General features: G+C 43.7%; 1 protein-coding gene across 1 annotated transcript in view; it reads left to right on the top strand.

Annotated features, from left to right (window-relative positions):
• Positions 1-1,707: 1,707 nt before the first annotated feature.
• PYGL (glycogen phosphorylase L) overlaps positions 1,708-16,395 on the top strand; it is a 43,956-nt gene continuing 29,268 nt past the window's right edge. The window contains exons 1-4 of the mRNA XM_058739023.1: positions 1,708-2,187; positions 6,978-7,079; positions 9,775-9,853; positions 13,042-13,145. Coding sequence (XP_058595006.1) covers positions 1,945-2,187; positions 6,978-7,079; positions 9,775-9,853; positions 13,042-13,145 — 528 coding nt within the window. The 5' untranslated portion in view covers positions 1,708-1,944. The remainder of the gene's footprint in view (positions 2,188-6,977; positions 7,080-9,774; positions 9,854-13,041; positions 13,146-16,395) is intronic.

Below are 16,395 nucleotides of genomic sequence, written 5' to 3'. Positions count from 1 at the left end.
TTGTACAGGGGCCATGCCTCCGGGGCATGCTCCCACCGATGACTCAGAGAGCACAGGGCCACCTCTGACAGTTGACTTTGGCCCCAGAACAGCCCTGTGGCCTTGCTGGTTCTTCCTAGGGCTTCAGGGCAGCCTGGGATGTCCTTTCTCATTCTTCCCTCCCTCTCTCCTTCAGTGGTACAGAGTGGGGGGAGGTGGTCAAACTAGCCTCACAGTCTGATACTCTCCCAGGCTAACTTGGCTCCTTCTCCGTTTTCTCTCCCACAGGCATTTGCCCTGATAAAATCTTTGCACGTTTAATCATGTCTTAGCATCTGCTTCTCTGAAGACGTGGATTAACTCACTTTCCCAACATTCGTTTCTGACAATGGGCAACTTATACTTGTCCTGTGAGGTCCGGACAGTTTGTTCAGGTATTCACAAGTGCCATTTCATCATAGCACCCGCGGGGGACCGGTAGTTGAGCAGCAGGAATAGCACAAGTCATTGCTGGCAATTCTGGCAATGGACTGTTTCTGATAGAGTCTGATAGATTAACACCACCCTTTGTTGAAGAAGCAAAAGCCTCTGATGACATCCTAAAACAGCACGTGTTTGCCTTTTCCAAGGCTTACACACACACACACACACACACACACACACAAATAGCACCCAAGCTGGAGGCAAACAGTGTGCAAAGATCAGCCTGTACTACAGATTAACACAGACTGCTTTGTGGGCAACTTGTTAACACGGCAACTGGCTCAGTGAGTTATCCCTTCACTTTCCACACATAGACCCTTTTCTTTTCTCCCTACCGCACCCCACCTTCCTTAAAAAGGTAATTCAGGGGTGCCTGGGTGGCTCAGTCGATTAAGCTTCCAACTTCAGCTCAGGTCACGATCTCCAGGTTCCTGAGTTTCAGCCCTGCCTCAGGCTCTGTGCTGACAGCTCAGAGCCTGGAGCCTGCTTTGGATTCTGTGTCTCCCTCTCTCTCTCTCTCTCTCTAAAATAAAAAATTAAATAAAAAATTAAAAACTAAAAGGTAATTCAAACAAGAGGCCTAACGTAAAAGCTCCTGCCGCCTCATCAGCCCAAAGGTCCAACGCAGGACTTTCTGATTCTTACTAAGTTGTCTCTACAGATGAGCAGTAGGGGGCTTTTGCCAGGGCAAACGTGGGTCTGAGGAGTCAAGAAATTCGAATCCTTGAGTCCTTTTAGCTGAAAGCAAAAGAGGCACCCTGGGATTTCCTTCTGAAGTCTGGGATCCAAGGTGGGGCAATGCCACGGACTGACTAGTGGGACGGGACAGCTGAAGTAAAGGCGTGCTGATCCCTTCAGATGCTTATTGGTGGCACCCCTTCCAGGTGAGAAATGACGACACAGCAGGTAAACTTCTGTAAAACAAAAGTTTGCCGACAACGTGCTTTCAGACGTCCTCCTAAAGCCGAGCATCTCCAGTGGGTTGACAGGACACCTGCCGTCCTTCCCCAATTCCCGCATTCGGAAACGAGCCGCCGAGTGGCTACGTGACCAGCCGGAGGTCCCGCCCTGGACCGCCCAGAGGGCTCAGCCCAGCCCCGGCCCCACCCCGCCGCGGCCCCGGCCCCGGTCCCGGCCCCGCCCCCGGCCCCACCCAGCCCCAGCCCAGGAGGGCTGGTGCGCACACTCCGGCCGGCAGGGGTCCCGCGCGCGCCCCGCCCCAGCCCGGCTCGGCGGGCGCGCACACTCCGGCCGGCAGGGGTCCCGCGCGCGCCCCGCCCCCGACGCCCCCGTCGCGGCGGCCGCGGAGTCCAGGGCGGGCCAGGTCCTCCCTCCGCCCCGCGGCTGGCGGGCCGGACCCGGGGCGGTGCCGCGCCCAGGGGCGGACCCCAAACTTTCTTCAGACTCAAAAGCGGCGGCGCACGGCGCGGAGCCCACTCCGCCCGTCCTGCCAGCTGCTCAGCCCCCGCCGCCGCCGCCGCCATGGCCAAGCCCCTGACGGACCAGGAGAAGCGGCGGCAGATCAGCATCCGCGGCATCGTGGGCGTGGAGAACGTGGCCGAGCTGAAGAAAGGCTTCAACCGGCACCTGCACTTCACGCTGGTCAAGGACCGCAACGTGGCCACCCCCCGCGACTACTTCTTCGCTCTGGCGCACACGGTGCGCGACCACCTGGTGGGGCGCTGGATTCGCACGCAGCAGTACTACTACGAGAAGTGCCCCAAGGTACCGGCCCGGCGGGAGGAGCCCCCGGAGTGACCCTCTTCACCCCGTTCTTGCCCCCGTCCCCCGCGGGGAAGTGCCCCCCCGAAGCCCGGGCTTGACGTGTTTGGGAGGCAGGGGACGGCACTGCGCCACTCCACCAGAGCCCCACCCGGGTGCGGCGGCGCCGCGCACCAGCCCCACCCGAGCCGCCGCGCCCGTGGGCTCCGACGACCGCCCAGTGGGCGACCGCCCAGGTTACCCTCGCTGCCCGCTTATTTCACTAACTTTTTTGGAACGTCTCTGCTCATCTGCGTTTAATAGGAGGTCTCGGGCGCCTCCTGCCTGTACGCCAGGCACAGTTCTAGGCCAGGCGGCCCCGAACAAAATGGACAAAAGCGCTGCCTTGGCTAAGTTTAATGTTTAGAGAGGGGAGACAAATTGGTCGTGAAAGGGGAATGTGAACTGGGAGAGTTGGGGGGGGGGCGTGGAGAGGAGGCAGAAAAGAGGAGATGAAGGAAGGTGCCTCGCTGCCCCTAGAGGCTTTGGAGGGGCTAGATTGGGGGATGCGTGGATGACCCGGGCTTCTCATCCCGTCTGAGGTGGAGAGGGAGGGGCAAGGGTGCCGCCCCCGCAGTCAGAGCTCTGCCCGCTGGCTCCCAGCAGTTCCCACCAGTGAGTGGGGTGTGGAGCTCCTGCACTTCCTTGTTTTCCTGCGGGCTGGAGGCAGAGGGCCAGGACGTGCTCTGGCCTCTGAGACCTACCGAGGAGCTGCTGGTGTTCACAGACTACCCCTGTCCACTGCGCGGGGGCTGGAATGCAGGGGTCCTTAGGGAGGTTTCGGGCGCACAGAGGGACAACCTAGGCCAACCTGGCCAACCTAGGAAGGTGGGGTGCCAAGGTTGGAAGGAACCTGGCAGGGAGAGGTGTTGTGTTGTGCATAACGAAGTGGGTGTGAATAAGTATTGGGAGAGGAAACTGGAAAGACTGGCTGGAGGCATCTTGGAAAGGGTGAAAGTGGAATATACCCAGGAGGCAGTGGGAAATGCATATAAACATTTATTAGGACTATTTTCAATATGTAAAAGCATGAAAAGAAAGAATACTCCAAAGAACCAATGAGCAAAAGAAATTCTCATAGTAAGAAACTGAAACTGTAACAAAGCTTTCAAATGCTTCTGTGCCCCAGAAGCCTAGGCCTCTACCCAAAGGTGGCAACTGCTAAAATATAATCTTAGAAAGCACTTTGTGTATTCTATTTATTGTATCTTTTTATTTGCATAGAAGGGACTGCAGCTTGGGACTTCCCATTAAAAATACTTTTATAAGTTTTTAAGCTGGAGAGTGAGGCAATGAGCCATATTTTAGAACCTTACCCCCACCCCCCACACACCCCTCCATAGCCTTTAGCACCATAGAATACACTGACCTTGTATGTTTCTCCTCCAGTGGCCTTATCTGGTACTTTATTGTTCTTCTGTCCTCTGGCTAGTTTCTTCACTGGCCCTGAGTGCAGGTATAAACTGGGTATTCTGAGAATGATACACTGGGGATACAACAGCAAACAAGATTCATTCCACACATGTTAATAAACTGTCTCCTCAGGGGTTCCTGGGTGGCTCGGTTGAGCATCTGACTCTTGATTTTGGCTCAGGTCATGATCCCAGAGTTGTGGGATCAAGCTCCTTGTCAGGCTCCGTGCTGAGCGTGGAATCTGCTTAAGATTCATCCTCTCTCCCTGTTCCTCTCTCCCTCCCTCCCTTCCTTTGCCCTTCTACCCAATCATGCTCACGCTCTCTCTCTAAAATAAAATGAACAAAAATAATAAAGTATCTCCTTTGTGACAGTTCCCCTAAACAGGAGATCCCTGGCCTCATTAGAGCAGAGAATGGAGCCAGTAAATGTGTCCAAGCTTCCCTCCCGTCTCCCCTGCTCTCTGGGAACCATGCAGATGAATCCCAAATCTGGACCTCTAGCCTGAGTTCCTTTTCAGACTCCATTCCTACATTTCTGAGTGCTCAGTGAACATACATACTTAAATCTCTTCCTATTTCCTCAAACTCAAATCATCACCCCCCACCCCCACCCAATCCTGACCTATCTTCTGTTTCTAATTTAATGGCATGGCCCTCCTGGCAGTCACCCAGACACAACGCTGTAGTCTCACCTTTGATCTTCTCCTAGATTCTTCATTCAACAAGTTGCCAAATTCTGCTGATTCCCGTGGGTCCTCTTGAAATTACCCACTCCCCTGCATTCTCCCTTTTCTGAGCTTGAGGCCCAGGCTCCTGGTGTATGAAGTAGACTTCTGAGCGGTTACCTTGCTTTCCACTGAGTGGTAAAGCTGGCAGTGTGTGGCTGAGTGTGGCTAGCCACTGTGTTTTGTTTGGCCAGCGAGACACCTGTAAGCAGTTAAATTTTCAGTGCCTTCGAGCAGGACACACACACCCCAGTTCTTGGCCCAGGACTCCTCATTGTTTCATGTGACTTCCATTACACATTTATTTTCCCTGCCTGGCTCCTGGAGGCATCTAGGTATGCAATCCCATCTCCCTCTGGGCACTGTAGCCCAATTAAGCTTCCTAAAGGAACACATGTTGCCCTCTGTTCAGATATCATGGCCCCCACTGCCTGTCACAGTCATGCATTTAAGGTCCTTCTCAGTCCAGATGGACCTGTCCCTCCTATCCTATCTCCCATTATTCTCCTGGACCTACCTTGTTCTCCTACCAAACCAATCTTCTATCCCTGTCCCTGCCCTGTACTCCCCACTTCTGAGCCTCTGCCCACAGTGCACCTGTCATGTGCGATTGCCCTTCCCTCCACGTGTCTCCACGCTCAACTCTTACCTGTCCTGCAAGTCAGTTGTGTTGCACCTGTTCATATGTCTTCCCAGAAGTACCCGGGTCCTCTGATTGATGCTAGAAATAAAAATAATATTATTTTTAAAATATTCTTGTGTCTTTTTATAAGCCTTTTGAAAATGTCCACTTTATGTAATATATACATAAAATGTCAGTAACAGTAGTGCATGTACACAGTTTTTAAGGTGTGTTGGAGATGTTCAAATATTTTACTACCAGGAGTATATTTTAAGTGTTCAGAGACCACTGACTCAGGTTGGAGAGAGTTCAATTTTTCAAGGTCTCATATATCCCCAAATAGGAGATGAGGTTTCCTCCCTGCCAAAAATTATTTATGAGAAAACAGGAAATCACTTTAAACAACATTTTTTTAGGAAGACCTTGAAATGTCTTAAGTCCATGCTAATTCATTAAAAGGGAAGCAAAGAAAGTGAACACAGGTGTGACCTCACAATTGCAAACAAGCTTTTTATACATCACTAAAACGTGAAAAGCAATAATACATTGTGGTTTTATTGAAATAATGTACAGGGAAGAATGGGGAAAACTGCACTGACATTATGCAAATGATACGTGTGGCTTGAGGCGTTCTTTCCTGTGCTATAGTAGCCTCATGGACATCCGTGGGGGTGAGTGACACCATGCGCCTCTTTGGCGTGTGTCTGCCTCAGGAAAGATACCTTTTCCCAACTCACACAGAGGCATCTAATAAGCTAATAACAGCTTTATAGATATTCAGACCACTGGGATAAAAATAATGATGATATACTCTGGAAGATCGCATTATACTACCCACGAAGATATGGATATTAACTATCCGTGGGAACACTTAAAAGCCAGTTGTTTCATTAAATGAAAGTGGCAAAAAGTGAAATTTCTAAGTTGAAATTTTCATATAGTATTTTATTCTAAATATATGTGTGTAACTAATGAGTTAAATATTATAATAAAAATCTGTTATGTTGAAGTATATTCTTTTTATGTTTTCAGGTTGACCAAATACTTTCTTTCTGCTTCTTCCTATCTGGAAATGAAAGAATCCCTAAAATTTGAAGTGACTTTATAGTGATGCATTTATAGATGTTTGTTGTTTTGCGTTTGGCCAAAAAGAAAAGGAGAACTGATATGGAAAGTAAGGCATCGTAAAAGGGGATGATGAAGTTATTCACTGATCTTCCTCTCTTTTTTTAATTAGTAAATTGCGCTTGTACTTTGAAAGGTTTCAGGCAACTCTGACCTTTGCACCTTTCACATTCAACTCAAATAGTATTTACCTGGCTTTCTGTCAAAGGCCAACAGTTTCTAAGTCGCTAGAGAAATTCCCCACCTCATCAAGAACAAACCCCAATAAACCTGAGGTAATCTTTTGTTATTGCCAGATCATAGCCTTTCAAGAATAATTGTATCCTAAAATAATTAATCGCAGTGTTACTTGCAGTGGTCTAAGTGGCTATAGTCTAGCCTTTGGGTGTATCTTGAAGGAGTTAATCTTTACATTTCTTGGATGAGTCGAGATGATCACAGTCAACCCCACCTGACTCTCATCCTATAAGTATTTTACAAATGATTGATGAGCTGTGGCAGTCTGACTTCTGTCCAAAACATAGCTTAATTTATGAGGTTTATGAACAGGAAGGAAACACACACACACACACACACACACACACACACACACACACAAAACACTGAATCTGATTAGTTGGATGAGTTTGCTCTTTTTCTCCCTAGGCATAGAAACTACTTTGCCAAAAATAGGGTGTAAGATGGTTTTTCTCAAAGCCAGTTGTCAGTTATGCTTTTATTTAGCGCTTCATACCTCTATAAGAGTCTTATTTGAATTTGTATTAAAGTAGTCTTGTCTGTTTGTTTCTTATTGGTGACCTTTTGTGCTTTTATGTTGACAAGTAAGGTTGGCCTTCTAGCATTAACATGACCTCTCTTTGTTTTCAGAGAGTTTATTACCTCTCTTTGGAATTTTATATGGGCCGAACATTACAGAACACCATGATCAACCTTGGCCTGCAAAATGCCTGTGATGAGGCCATTTACCAGGTACATTGTCTCCATATATCTTTGCTTCTCTCCCCTTAAATTTCAAGTTCAGTTCAGGAAACTTGGGAGCATAGCACCAAAAAAAAAAAAAAAAAAAAAAGTGAAAAGTTGTTTCTTTATCTGTGGCTATTACAATTAGAAATATAAACTAGTGGAGATCTCTGGTTTAAGAGAAACAAAGAGAACTGGTTTTGCCTCATGAGAATTTTCTTTTGCAATCAGTTGACACATTACAAATTACATGTTAAGAATCAGCATCTGAACAAGCCTTTTAAAAGTACCTGAGCCCCTGCTATCAGAATCACAAGTTTTACTTCGGGCTCCTATCTATTTTTTTTTTAAAGAATTTATTTTTGAGTAATCTCTACACCACTGTGGGGCTCAAACACACAACCCCGAGATCAAGCGTCACACACACGCTCCACCAACTGAGCCCTTCGTGTCTACTTTTAAAAATGATCAAAGTTTGCCTATTATTCATACATCAAGGCAACATGTATAAATAATAGGTTTTTAAAATTGCATTGACATACTTGCTTTATTGCTTAATGAGATGTAAAATACACTTCCTCCTTAAATGAAGAGCTTGAGGTCTGAAACTCAATATGCTAATTTGTTTTCATGAATGTATTTAACTGTTTCTCCCCAGAGCCTCAGGGATCTCCACGCTAAAAAACAAACAGTTTTTAATCCTTTTCATGTGATTGAAAGGAGAAATGTGTATTTGCAAAGACACGTTCTAAATGAGAGATTGTTCAAACCACTCCTTTTCCTTAGTATGGGATTGTCTCATGTGGCCAGCTGCTGTCACTAAGGACTGTTTTCCTTCACGTGGGAGAGGTATTTTCTATGAAAGAATCATTGCAGCTCCCCTGTTTCCCTTTCTTTGCGTCCCCTGATAGCAGGTGAAAATAATATACCTCCCCGCCCTCGCATAAGCAGGTAGGTAAAGTAACCCCTGTCAAGCTACTCAAGGTTTACAGCCTACTTTAGATTTACATTTTGAGAATTGAAAACATCCTGAATGTTGACGTTAGCACCGAGAAAGGTTTTTTCCAAAGTGGCCTCTCCTTTATTTCACTGTTATTTGTTCACAGCTACTCAAGTCACATATTTGTGTGGTATTACCTGAGTTGCTTAACCATTGTGTTGTTGGCTTGCACAAGGACCCCAGTAAACTCTAGTCACCAGGGAGCAAATTTGAAAACCTCTTCGACAGTAAACAGACAAAGCCATTCTTGAATTCTGAGAAGATTTAGTTATTGACACTGGTGTGAGAAAGCCACTTTTGGGATAAAGGTGGGGATCCAAGTAGGTGGCTCCATGAAAACCTGGGCATTAACTTCAAGCATGCTTTTAATTTTTATGGATGTTTGTAAATATGTTTAATTATGTTTCCATTTTAAATAATACTGGATTTTGTGGATTGCATCACTTTCAGCTAAGAATACAGTCCTTTTCACAACAAACCAGTATTAGCCAAGCATGGGCTAGGTTACTATCTAGTCAACATAGAAGAGGTCATTTAATTTATCTCACTGTCAGTTTCCTCATTGCAAGACAAACGGTCCAGAGTCATCTCCAGGGCTGCACAATTCTGACACGAGTCCATGCTGATGACAGTGGCCTCTGGCTGTGCACACCGAATGCTCTGGGTCAGGGAGCTGGTTGGGAACCAGTTCCATCTATCACCAGCGTCACAGAGGCTCATTGGCCTCCCATAGTCCCTTACGCACCACAGAAAGAAGCAGAGGATTTTGGCCCTTACCAGTTGGCCCACAGGGCTGTTTCCCTGACTGCTATCTGACCCCAGGTCTCCTGAGCAGTGACTCAGTAACTGGTTTTGGGTTAACAACCATTGACCCTACTGAGTAAATATGTTCTGGTCACGAAAAGATGAACTTTAGTTCATCCCAGAAGGTCTGACCTCATACTTTTTGATAGTTTTCAAAGTCCTTCAGCCCAGTTAGTATCAGAGTGGCACTGGACCATTCCTGAGGTTTTACCTCTTAGCACACACAAAAAAATAATTTTAAAAATGAGGGGTAGCTAATATTTATTGAGAAATATCTGTTCAGGGTAATTCTAAATGCTTTGTATACTCCCATTTAATTCATGGCAGCCCTAAATGAGGCAGATACTATTATCCTCATTTTTTATTTTTTAAAATGCTTATTTATTTATTGCGTGAGAGAGAGAGGATGCATCCGCATGAGGGGCGAGGGGCAGAGAGAGAGGGAGAGAGAGAATCCCAAGCAGGCCCCACACTCAGTGCAGAGCCCAACGTGGAGCTCAATCTCACGCACCACAAGATGGTGACCTGAGCCAAAATCAAGAGTCAGATGCTTAACTGGCTGAGCCACCCGGGGGCCCTGTCCTCGTTTTTGAAATAAGAGAAGTATAAGGAGAGTTACTTTGCCCAGAGTCAGGTAGCTAAGAAGTAACAGAGCCAGAAATGGACATTTGGAGCCTCCCCTCCTCCCCGAGCTGCTGCTGTGCCATCTTGTGTGGTATGCATCTGCGGTCGCCACCATCTGCAGCGGGCATCTGATGCCAGAATACTCTGTGAGGGTGCCCACAGAATGGAGTACACAGATGACCCAGGTGCCTGACCCAGAGCTTTAGGAAATGACTATGCTTTCTGAAATGGCCTGCATTTGTATCTGCATCCAGTGTGTTTTCCTTTCATCACTAGCTTGGATTGGATATGGAGGAGCTAGAAGAAATTGAAGAAGATGCCGGGCTTGGCAATGGTGGTCTTGGGAGGCTTGCTGGTAAGTGACGTGGTGAGTGTGTTCTGTTGTCCGGACAGTCAGTGGCTTCTCAGATGCTGCGTACCTTAGACCATGCTTACAGGAACCAGAAAGGCTCTGTAGGAGGAGTGCAAGGTGTGAGCTGGTTATAGATGGATTTGTTTTTGAGTTTACACTATGGTTTGATCAGTTCTACACAAATAGTAGAGGAGGGAACTTGAACAAAAGAGACATTGCTTAAACCCCTTGGAGACATTGCTTAAAACCCCAAAGTTAACCAGCTCCTTCCTGTGCGCTGAAGGGTTTCCAAAGCGGACCCTTTACTTCACAGTTATTTGTCCATAGCTGCTCGAATCCCATACTTGGGAGGTATGACCTCAGTTGTTTAACCATCGTGTTGTTGTCTTATGCACTTGACAGTTCGCTTTTTGACTGACTAGTAGGCAGTGATACACTTGTTATATTTTTGGTATGATTTAGTTCATGAATATCTTTTTTTTTTTGTTTGGACACAATTTGAGTGCTTTATCCAGGAAATGCTTTTTCAACAAATGTAAAAGAAAACATTTAAAAAAATACTAACTCCATTAAATTAAAGATATGCTTCCCTATGACCAAGCAATTCAACTTCCTGATATTTACTCTAAAGATATGCTCAAACAGGTACACAAGGAGGCATGTGAAAAAATTATTACGGTATTGTTTATTAAGGCAGAATATTAGAAATAACCTAATGTCCATTGATATAAGAGTAAGTATTAGAACATGTACATTGCAGTAAAAAAAAAAAAACACACACACAGTAAAAATATTACAGTAAAAAATAAAAACAGTAAAATTGATCTGTATATACTTCTCTGGGTAGACCTCTCAGGGGGGAGGAAAAAAACCCCAAGTGACATTAAAAGTAACACAGTGTGATACTATTTATGTTTTTTAAAAATTAAATATTTTCTGGGGCACCTGGGTGGCTTAGTTGGTTAAGCTCCTGACTCTTGAGTTCAGCTCAGGTCATCTGATCTTAACGGTTCTTGAGTTCAAGCCCCTTATCTGGCTCTGTGTTGGCAGTACAGAGACTGCTTGGGATTCTCTCTCTCTCTCTCTTTCTCAAAAATAAATAAACACTAAAAAAATAAATATTTTCTGTAAGTATATGTATAAATTCATAGGGAACAAAGTCTGGAGTTTGAAATATTCCCTCTGATCTTTCCTAGAGAAGAGTGCAAAATAGAGGGTACTGATGCCATCTGTAATGTTTCGATGTTTTTTTACAATGAGGTTGTATTGTGAAATTTATTTTTTTTATTTTTTTAATGTTTATTTATATTTGCAAGAGAAAGAGAGTCGAGGAGGGGCAGAGAGAGAGGGAGAGAGAGAATCCCAAACAGGCTCTACGCTGTCAGCGCAGAGCCTGACGCAGGGCTTGATCTCATGAACCATGTGATCATGACCTGAGCCAAAATCGAGAGTCGGATGCTTAACTGACTGAGCCACCCAGGCACTGCTTATTTTTTTATTTTAATTCTAGTATAATTAACATACAATGTACATGTGAAATTTAAATTGAGTAATAAAAATGTACCATCATACATGTATGTATCAGATTGTGCTCTGAAAAATAATCCATTTCTTCTTTTTCGAAATGATTTTACTCTTAATTTTACACACACTTTCAAATTATGGGAAATCCATTTGTGTGTATTTTGCAGCATTTAATCCTTACTACATTAGTTGCAGTGTTCGTTAATACTGCTGTTAGTATTAGAGATACTTACTACCTTATAAAGTCAACCATTGGACAATTTAGTAGGCTTTCCATGGGGCTATAGGAAGACCAGCAGAACCAGTGGCATATTCATCTAAGAATGACAACCAGCCTGCCTTTCATGTAAAGCCCCAGGCCTATTTGTTGGCTGAGTTAACCCCACTCTGTGCCTGACATTAATGACCTTGCTCCTGATAAGGAGGTAAGGTCAAAGAATGAAGTGGTGAATGAGGCTTGAGTAATTCTCATTAGATAGCCTCATTTTTACCTGACTGAAAAGGTTGGGACCCCATTCTGGTCAAGCTCTAAGAATAATTTGAGAGTGACCCAGGAAAAGACAAGTGGCCACAGCTATGAGAGAGCAGAAACTGGGGGAGAGTCAGGCTACATGAACATAGGGACTAGAAGACCACTGTGATGTTACAGTAACTTGAAGGCGTTGGCTGTTGGCTTTTGTGGATTCTCCATTTTAGGGCCCCACCATGACCCTAACTCAGTCCATTTCTGTTTGATCTACAAATGTTCTTTTCAAAAGGTTTTAGATCCTATTGTACATTTCCTCATTCTCTGTATATTTCTCAGTTCAAATTCCTGAGAGGGACAATCAGATTAGTGTAACCCCCCAGGTTGCTCCTGGCCACAACATAGATCCCTACTCAGTCTTTTGATTGGCTGCTTTGGATCGGAGGTTCTGTCATTAATGTTCTTAGCCACAAGTAACAAAATCTAGCAAAAATTTGTTCAACCAACAAGGACATGTGTTGTCAGTAAACAAGGACTCCAGGAGTTGGGCCGTCCCAAGATTAGTTCAACAGCATGATTCTGTCAGATCTTTGTGGTTCTTTTGGCTTTCCTCTCATGGAAAAAAAAAAAAAAAAAAAAAAATGGCAGGGGCAAATAAATCTTTCACTGCATCTTGCAGATTTCCTAGCACCTCTCCTTAGATTGTAGGTCATTGTGTGCCCATGATTGGCTTAGAAGCTTAGACCAAAGCAAGATTCATTTCCTGGCCCAGCCTCCCTGAAGCATATGGCCACCTGATATCTGAACAACATTGGAATTCCAGTAGCCAGAAAGAGAGGCTACCACAGATGTCCAGCTAGTTGTTTAGATGGTAACATGTAAATTATACTCTCCTGGGGCCGTCTTTTCAAGTAGGGGCCGTAGAGACAGCTTCCCTTAGAAAGGGTAGTGTGAGTGACAGACACAATAATGGATATATCTAAGGCAGGCCATCTTCTTTATCTGTTCTCAAAAAAAATGCCAACAATTTTAAAATGTTATTTTTAAAAAATTGAATACCCACTCCACAGCTGTCTCTGTGCTTTTAAATACCAATGTGTTTTAGAGAAAATGTCTTTTGGCTGCCGTGTTTTTTAAAGAAAGATGAAATTTGGACTAACCTTGATGACTCTGTTTTTTGCCTGTGTTCTCTTTAATTTAGCCTGCTTCTTGGATTCCATGGCAACCTTGGGACTTGCAGCCTATGGATATGGCATCCGATACGAATATGGAATCTTTAATCAGAAGATCCGAGATGGATGGCAGGTATGTGAGCCATCTTTCAAAATTTTGTTATTAAAAATACTTCTCCTTCATAGTATTCTGGGTGATTTATAATGTACAGACAATTAATATAAAGCTTTACTAATTTCTCTGGCATTTAATTGACATCACTGAAAACTATCAGTCTTCCCCCTTTGGGATGTGAGTTCCCTAAGAGCAGAGAGCCTACCAATATCATTCAGCACCAGATCCATAAGCACCTCACATAGTACCTGACTCATGAGAATACTCTGAAAATATTTATCATTGACACCTGAATGTGGACCACCTACAACGTACGATGTCTATTCTCTGCAGCATGCAAGATGGAGGAATACATTTTTTGACTTATGATCTTCCCCTATAATTCTTGATGGTAGGAAGCATGTTCCCATTTTATAGGTGAGGAAACAGACTTTTTTTTTTTTAATGTTTATTGATTTTGAGAGAGAGCGAGGTGGCGGGGGGAGCAGAGGGGAGGGGCAGGGTGGGAGCAGAGAGAGAGAGAGAATCCCAAGCAGGCTCCTCATTGTCAGCACAGAGCCCCACACAGGATTCCAACTCGCAAACCGTGAGATCATGACCTGAGCCAAAATCAAGAGTCAGGTGCTTAACTGACTCAGCCACCCAGTTGCCCCGAGAAAACTGAGACTCTTAAGTAGCATTACCTCAGATCACACTGCTGGCAAACATGGGTCTGTATCCCCAGATTTTCTCTACACTCAGTCTTGCCCTCCTTAATATGTTTATCATATAAGATAGATGAGTTCATTGTTCTAATTTTTTATAAGATGCAAGCAGGCAATTTTATAACTATTAAATCAAATAAATCTGGCACATATTTAATACATATAATTATAGTGCTCCACAGATATTTGCACAAATAGTCCATACAAATGACTCTCATTTGATTTTTATATAACTAAACTGGATTCTTGGGTGCTAGTTTCTTTTATCTTTGGTAATTCTTTAAGCCTACAATCAGCCCTGGTGTGGACGGTCTTTCTGATGCTAAGTGTGATTTAGGCTTTCTCTCTCCCTATCTTTTCCCCCTACACGCACATCATTGACAAAAAGATGCTGAATTTCACTAAATTCAAAAAGCCTACATTCTTGGAGCCCCTCCCACACTTCCATGAGTCAGTCTGAGGACGGAGTGCTCAGAGTTGGATGGGGGGACCTCAGCTGGAGCTAATCCCAGGGGAGAGGAAGGATGAGAATAAGCTTAGTGTCAGCACCATTCTCTCTCCCTCCCTCAGTATTTTGACACTCTGAGCCAAGGAAGAAGGAACTAAAAGGTTTGCATGTGAGGAGAGAATGCACCAAGGCAAAAGTCTCTGAAGGAGACTATTGGGAACATACTGAAAGACACACTTCCAAATTTTGTTAAGGACCAGTGTATCTTAGCTGTCCCTAAATAATTTTTTTTAATGTTTTATTTATTTTCAAGAGAGAGAGAGACGGAGCACAAGCAGGATACACAGAATCTGAAGCAAGCTCCAGGCTCTGAGCTGTCAGTACAGAGCCCAATGAGGGGCTCAAACTCAAAAACCGTGAGATCATGACCTGAGCCAAAGTCGGTCACTCAACCGACTGAGCTACCCAGGCGCCCCTTAGCTATCCCTAAAGGAATTAGGAGGCAGCATTGTGTAGAAAAAAACCATTAAGGCCATAACTGAGATCTAATTTCTAATCTGAGCCTAATTGCTACTCATTACACTTATGAGTTGTGTTGCTTTGATTAGGTTCCCTGACCTCTCTGATCCTCAGTTTTCTCACCTATAAAATGGAGATACCAGCTTCATGAAACTATTATGAAGATATCTACGATGTCTGGCACACAAATAGGCACTCAAAAAAGTGATAATTTTGCCTAAGAAAAAGAGGATACTTTAACAAATTGTGGTATTGTATAATATTAATATAGTTATTAATTTTAATTTTGATTATTTTGATTAATTTTAATAAAATGGGAGATTATTTATGTTAGTTGAAAAAAGGGGGTGTGGAATCATGGATTTTCAAAAGAAGCCAAAAAGATAAAGAAAAAATACTAGGAAAAAATACATCAAAGCTTCAACAGTGATTATCTCTGGGAGATACGATTACAGGTCACTTTTAGTATCCTACATCTTCAATATGACTCATATTTCACAAGACGTGTGTATTTTATAATCATAAAAGTTAGAAAACAAAATAATAGGCTCCCTTCCACAGTGAAGTAATCTAGAGTTACACTGTGAGAAGCCTAGTTTAACAGGCATTTCTAGCGTGACCAACATTTTGATACAACCCCACCAAACAATACATAGTATCCAGTCTCAGTCTTTGAAAGTATGTGTGGCATGCATTATACCTCAGAATAAGGATTTCCTTTCTTACCTCTTTACTGTTCTGTGAACAATTGAAGAGAAACTCAGCACATCAGTCTCAAAAATTTTTCTTCAAGTGCCTTTTCCCCAGGATTTTATGTAAGTTCACTGTTTTAAAACCATACCTACTTCCTTTGCTACTTTTTTTTAAAAGTTTTTATTAGGTGTTCTTTTTTTTTTATTATATGAAATTTATTGTCAAATTAGTTTCCATACAACACCCAGTGCTCATCCCAAAAGATGCCCTTTTCAATGTACCTTTGCTACTTTTAAATGGCCTTTATTCTAGGACACGTTCCCTTTCTCTCCTATCAGATCCAGGAAGCTTATATTTCTAGTGTTCATGAGAAAGAGACACTACATGACTTTTGCAAGTCTCCAAAGCTGACCTTGCTAGCCATCATCACTACTCTCACTATGACTTGAAACTGAGTCAGAAAAACTCATATTTACCATATCCATTGTTTACTGTGATGGGATTTTAAAGGGCAAACATAAAATACGTCGTACCATTAAAAAAGAAGCTATTTCTATTTAAAAAAAAAGTATCTTCCAGGAAAGCCTATCTTTTGAAGGTATGGGCATGCCCCCACACACATCAGCTACATCATTGCTCCTGCAGTGGAGAAGGCTGAAGAAAATGGCACGCACTGGGAAGATTTTTAAAGGTTAATGAACTTCTAGTTTTTGAAGTCTCTTCAAGGAACATTTGCAGTACTAAAGTGTTCATTGTGAATACCCTAAAGAAAATAATTTGATTTATTGATTTATTTTTATTTTAGAAAGAAAAAGAAAGTACAAGAGCAGGGGAGAGGAGCTGAGGGAGAGAGAGAGACAGATAGAGAAAGAAATCTTCAGCAGGCTCCATGCTCAGTGTGGAG

This window comes from Neofelis nebulosa, chromosome 7 (genome assembly GCF_028018385.1).
Source record: "Neofelis nebulosa isolate mNeoNeb1 chromosome 7, mNeoNeb1.pri, whole genome shotgun sequence".
Lineage (NCBI taxonomy): Eukaryota > Metazoa > Chordata > Mammalia > Carnivora > Felidae > Neofelis > Neofelis nebulosa.
This window is presented reverse-complemented; position numbering and strand designations above follow the sequence as displayed.